General features: G+C 38.2%; 1 protein-coding gene across 1 annotated transcript; it reads left to right on the top strand.

Annotated features, from left to right (window-relative positions):
* Nucleotides 1-1,354: 1,354 nt before the first annotated feature.
* Nucleotides 1,355-1,894, top strand: LOC111883786 (proline-rich receptor-like protein kinase PERK8). Its single transcript, XM_023880103.2, has one exon. The coding sequence runs from the start codon at nucleotides 1,355-1,357 to the stop codon at nucleotides 1,892-1,894; it is 540 nt and encodes a 179-aa protein (XP_023735871.2).
* The last annotated feature ends 4,485 nt before the right edge of the window (nucleotides 1,895-6,379 follow it).

Below are 6,379 nucleotides of genomic sequence, written 5' to 3'. Positions count from 1 at the left end.
AGGTTCATGTTCCTACTCCTCCTCCTTCTCCAAAACAAACAACTATACCAATCTCCAGTGCTCCCATTCCACCACCTGTCACTTCTCAACCTACTACTGTTCCACTACCACCACCCATCTTTTCTTCAGCTACAACAACCACAACAACTGGTCCTTCGATGAGTGTCAACATATCTTATACGGGGGAACATACCGTTGGCATTGACACCCCTGTTACCACTAAACCTCTCTCACCATCACCTTTAACAAACTCTAAGCCTATTCTGGGAGGTGAACACTTTGATTTTGACTCCACTTATTATAGTGGTTATCGCATTCCATGTGAAGATGATGATGATGCTTCGGTGACAAAGCTACATTTAAAAGATATTCATGATAAGCTTGATAATTTGCTTGGTTCCTCAACAACTTATTTTGATGTTGTTTTAAAAGCTTTTCTTGACACTGCTCTTTAAAAATATACAACCTCAACCGACAACTCTACAAAGGTTGTGGATACCTCCACATCTACCTGCAAGAAAGCAGCAATTGAAGTAACATATTTGGTTCAAGATTCAATGATCTTTTTGGAATCGTTCAAAGGCCATGCCGACTCCAATGCTACGAAGGTTAATACTTATGTTGATTCTCTCACAAAGTCCCTTTAAGAAGAGATGTGAAAGTTTGATTCAATGATCTTTTTGGAATCTATGTTCTATGACATGGGATACACGGACGTTCTAACTACGGTGACGATATTCAAGAAGTCATTTTTACCACCTCAATGGAATGGTCTGCTTAAACTTCTCTACAAGGGGTTAGCAGAAAGGGTTGCAGGGTCGGATGGGGAAAGTAAATGTTTCATGACCATTCTTTATGGTCTATACAATGGAATCAATTTGGATTATGGATCACTAATTTGGTCACAACTGGTGCAGAGCCTCAACTTCTCATCCAAACATTCTGAGATTTCATGTGGTTGTTTCTGGATGTTAGTCACTCGCAGAGCCATTGAAAATTTTCAGATTCCTGTCATGGCGGATGATCTGAAGTCTTCTGTTGCTACTTTTCACACGGTCAAAATTATTGTAACTTACCCTACAAAAGTCATATACATTGGTTCTATTCCTGAATCAATGAGCTGATGTGTCTCTAGTGAAAGTAGAGTCATGGCTAATTACAACAAATTGACTCCTTCGGGTCCACGCCAACTCACCCCTAAGATGTAGAGTGCTTTGGAGGCTGCTGACAAACCTACCAAGATGGGGAAGAAATCGGAGTCTAAGAAAGCTGAGACCGAAGGTCCCTCATCTCCAAAAAGCTTAAGGTTGATAAAGCTGCACCTTCGGCTCCTAAAAAGAAAAAGGTCAAAAAGATGGCAAAGCGACCGAAGGAACCGATGTCTTCTTCTTCCAATGAAGAGGAGCAATCAGTTGTTAAGGAAGAGGAAGTTCAACATGAAGTCCCACCTAGGGGAAACACTCCTCCACGATCTCCAACTCCTGAGGTACAGGTTCATGTTCCTACTCCTCCTCCTTCTCCAAAACAAACCACTATACCAATCTCCAGTGCTCCCATTCCACCACCTGTCACTTCTCAACCTACTACTGTTCCACTACCACCACCCATCTTTTCTTCAGCTACAACAACCACAACAACTGGTCCTTCGATGAGTGTCAACATATCTTATACGGGGGAACATACCGTTGGCATTGACACCCCTGTTACCACTAAACCTCTCTCACCATCACCTTTAACAAACTCTAAGCCTATTCTGGGAGGTGAACACTTTGATTTTGACTCCACTTATTATAGTGGTTATCGCATTCCAAGTGAAGATGATGATGATGCTTCGGTGACAAAGCTACATTTAAAAGATATTCATGGTAAGCTTGATAATTTGCTTGGTTCCTAAACAACTTATTTTGATGTTGTTTTAAAAGCTTTTCTTGACACTGCTCTTTAAAAATATACAACCTCAACCGACAACTCTACAATGGTTGTGGATGCCTCCACATCTACCTGCAAGAAAGCAGCAATCGAAGTAACATATCTAGTTCAAGATTCAATGATATTTTTGGAATTGTTCAAAGGCCATGCCGACTCCAATGCTACGAAGGTTAATACTTATGTTGATTCTCTCATAAAGTCCCTTTAAGAAGAGATGGGAAAGTTTGATTCTGTTTGAACTACGTTCCAAGCTGACCACACTTCTCTTCTAACTTTGGTCAATTCTCGCCTTGATAGCCTTCAAGTTGACCTAGCCATGGAAAACAGGGTTATGGACGAACTTGCTTGAAAGACTACACAAGTTGAAGTCCGAAGTGCTCATCTTGCTCAAGCTTAGAAGGATATTGCATCACTCAAGACTGAGCAGGCAATTCTTAAAAGCAGTGCTGGGGATGTTCTCTCGATTCTCAGTAATCTTGTTAATGCTCATGATCCTGTTTTCACCCTCACTATCCGGAATCACTTGACAGCTAAACTTCTTCCTTCTATTCAGATTTTAAATCAGATTCAGGGTGTTACGGAGCCTGTGGTCACTCCGCAACAAGGGGGAGAAGTTGATCAAAATCCTCCAATTCCACCCAAAGTCATTATCAAAACTGAACTGAAGGTTAATGTAGCTTCAAGTTCTGGTGGACAGGAAAAACCGAAGGGTGTTGTGGAAGATAGTGATGATGAATAAGAAGAAACTATTGCTTATGCTTTAAAGCGAAAGGAAAAGGGATTAAGAGGTAGATGAAAATTTTAGAATAGCCTATGAGAAAGAAGAGAAAGAGCGAAAGCATAAAGCAGATCAAGATGATCTGGTTTGCAAGCAGGCTCTTTTTCTCACTTGGACCCAGGAAAGATTAATCAAAGAAGCGATTGAGTCTCCCAGCACTCACTGTTTGGAACCTGTTGTCTCATTGAATGCGAAAAGACGAGGGATTCTCAATTTGATATGCCCATCACTTATAGGGCATTCGTGTTCCATCGTTTTGATTCAACGGTTGAAGTCCCTTCTCCTCACCCACAGGTTGATTGAGATCTGATCGATTATCATCTTAAATTTGCTGAACCCCAATACTTGACATGGAGTGCTCAGAGAATAACCTCTATCAAGGTATTGAATTGTATGCTGCTGGGAAATTTATCAACGTGAAGTTCAGGGTGACCCGAGGTTTTGATAACTCAGTTCATATGATTTTGTTAGCTGATCTTCCAAATCTGAACCCACACGATTGGATTTTGCTGTTCAATATTTTGCTTACTAATCAAGAGCAGTATGAGCCGATCATCGATCACATTAAGAGAATGTTGGCTTCCTACATCCATGAAGTTGCTAAGATGGATCAGGAGATTGCAAACTTTTTGAGAAAGAAGCCGATTGTGAAGAATATCGGGAAGCCGAGTGATCTAAATAAGATGAAATTAGGCAAGATTGATCTAGTTCATAACACTGTTATGTTCACTAGAAGCGAAGGTGAAAAATTCCTTTTTGCTCTTGTTGACAAACACTAGTTCTCCACTTCTTTCTTGGAGCACGTACTTGACATGACTCACAGGTGTAAACAGAATAGTGATTCGAATAAGAAGAACTTCTCTGACATGCTTCGGTGGTATATATCTTTTCATCACACTCTTTTGGCCATTATACCGAAGGTGTTCAAGACAGTGAATAAGTCTTCTCTTTCTCAACCGATCTGATCTCTCGCCTCTATTGACGCAAACGTGGAGATTGTTGGGTTTAGAGTGTTGCATCATATGGGCTTAATGTTGATATTTTGATTACCCGGTTTGGGCCTGTCCAACCGTGGTTTAAGCATTAGGGTTAGATTATATATTATGCATGCATGTATAGTTTTAAGGTTATCGTTCTCATTCATTGTAACCCTAAACACACCTCTACAGTCGAAGTTCTTCATCGAGCTCTTTTGAGGTGTGAGATATTAATAATTCGACATCTTTTGATCCATCTTTGTGTTCTTTTATTGCTTCATTCTTGCTTATCTGTTTTGAATCTATCGATCTAATAGCACAATAATCTCATCAGTAGAGATAGCTTTAAGGCTAACATCATATGTGGTATATTGTAGAGATAGCTTTATGGCTAATATGATATGTTATGTGGTAGAGATAGATTTTATAGCTAATATGATATTGGTTATGTGGCTTGTGTGTAGGGTATGATCTAGGGGACTCACTAAGCATTAACTTACAGTTTGTGGTTTTGTTTCAGGTACATCTGAGCCCAAGGTCAAGGGTAAGGCTTGAGGACGCGACGTGCACTCTCTCACAAACATGTTATGGGACACCCTGATGTTTTTAAATATAGTTGTAATGAATGTGGATTTGAAAACAATTGTTTTGGGATTTCATGGTTTATGGAAATGTGTTTGATTAATTAAAAATTAAAAATTTCTTTTGAAAATTTGGGTCGTTATAGCAGCTAGGAAAGAATGTACCTGATAAGTTCGGAAAATTCTGATTTAGACAAAGATGTGGCGAAAAATCTTAACTTTAGCAACTTTGAAGATCCTCTGATTTCCCAAAGCTTGCTTAGAACTACGTCCATATCTTTATTGAAAGCATAAAAAACTAAAAATTACTCCTCAGGTTGCCTCCCGGAAAGCTGTCTATTTTTAAAGTTGATGGCTCGACTTTGCCTAACTAGATTTGTTAACTGGTGTGGTTGGGACTTTTGTGTAGCTCAACTCTCTTCCTTGTCACTCCGTATCCATTCAGATATGACAAGACTGGCAGATCTAGAACTTGTTCACCAAACTGGAAAGACTCCATATTTTCTTAAGATAAGTTTTTCAAATTTCTTAACTTCTTTCGTTTTCTGATCTTCTTATTTCCAGAAATCTTCTCATTTTTCTAATTTTTCTTTTCAGAAATCGTCTCAGCAGAAATCATCACTTTTTCTTTGATCATTTTCCAAAAATCTTCTTTCTTCCTCCTCAAGCTTATCTTTTTCTATCAGCTCCTTCTCTAATGTTTCTTTAGCTGAAATCAACTTTTCTTTCACCTCCCCAAGCTTATTTCATATCAGCTCTTTGGATGTATTATCAGATAAATTCTTGTCTAAAAATAAATCTTGCAAGAAAACATCTGAAAACTCACAACAAACCTCAGATAAAGGACTGCGAGTACCCAAAAAATTAACAAAAATATTATCAGTGGTCTCATCATCATTCATTTTAAAGTTCATCACATCCCCGTCAAATTCCAAAGAAAGCATACCAGAAAAATGTCAAAATTTGTTTTTGTAGTTTTTAGAAAAGGTCTTCCCAAAATAAATGAGTTTTTATCTAATATGTCTAAATCACCCATGTACAGAATGTAAAAGTCAGTGGCAAAAGTAAGCTCACCCACTTAGACAAGAACATCATCCAATACTACTTTTGGGTGTACAATCGAGTGATCTATCAACTGAATGAGTGTCCCGATCTTTTGTAAAGTTCCTAATTTTATTTTTTCAAAAACAGAGAAGGAAGGACATTGACTAATGCATCTAAGTCAAGCATGGTATTTGAAAAAGTAAGGTTCCCCAATTTACAAGTTACCGAGAAAATCCCTTGATCCTTGCACTTTGGGGGCAAACCTTTTTGCAAAATGGCAGAAATATTTTTGCCAGCTTTGATAGTTTCATTGATCCTCATTTTTTTTCTTAGAGACATATAGATTTTTTAGAAACATGGAATAACGAGGGATGTGCTTAATTATTTCTAAAAGTGGGATATTTACCTCCACCTTACGAAATATGTCCATAATAGCTTCATCCTCTCGCTCGCGCTTCGTATTACTCAATCTTGATGGAAATGGTGGAAGTGGCCTGTACTCCTTCAGATTCAGCTTCACTGTTTTTAGAGTTTCTTTTCCTTTATATTTTTCATCTTCTTATTCAATCAAAACTTCTTCATATTCCTCTTCTTCTTTTTATGGTTCTTTTACATCATCTTCTTCTACCATAACTTCTTCATTTTCTTCAACTTCTTTTTCTGGTTCAGATATGCTTGGACCTTCATATGTTTTCCCACTTCTCAAGGAAATAACACGGATATTATGCTTTGGATTGTTTTCAGTATGCCCCGGTAACTTTCCTTGAGATTCCAGACGACCCACAGAAGTGGCAAGTTGAGACAAATGTTGTTTCAGATTCTTGATACTAGCTCTGGTTTCGTTAGGGGTGTTCATTTGGATGGATCGGTTTGATCCGATCCAATCAAGTGAACAATTAATTTCGGTTTTGAAAACATGAATCTGAATAGTCCAAACTAAATTCAAATCCGATCCGATCCAATTACAATTCGGTTGGATCGATTTTTATAATTCGGTTTTCAAAAATCGAAACATTTTAAAACCATATATAATTATACTATTACTCAACTTTACACAAGTAGCAAAAACA

The sequence above is a fragment of the Lactuca sativa genome, chromosome 7 (genome assembly GCF_002870075.4).
Source record: "Lactuca sativa cultivar Salinas chromosome 7, Lsat_Salinas_v11, whole genome shotgun sequence".
In the NCBI taxonomy this organism is placed as follows: domain Eukaryota; kingdom Viridiplantae; phylum Streptophyta; class Magnoliopsida; order Asterales; family Asteraceae; genus Lactuca; species Lactuca sativa.
The sequence above is the reverse complement of the archived record's forward strand: the minus strand, read 5'-3'. Positions and strand labels throughout refer to the sequence as shown.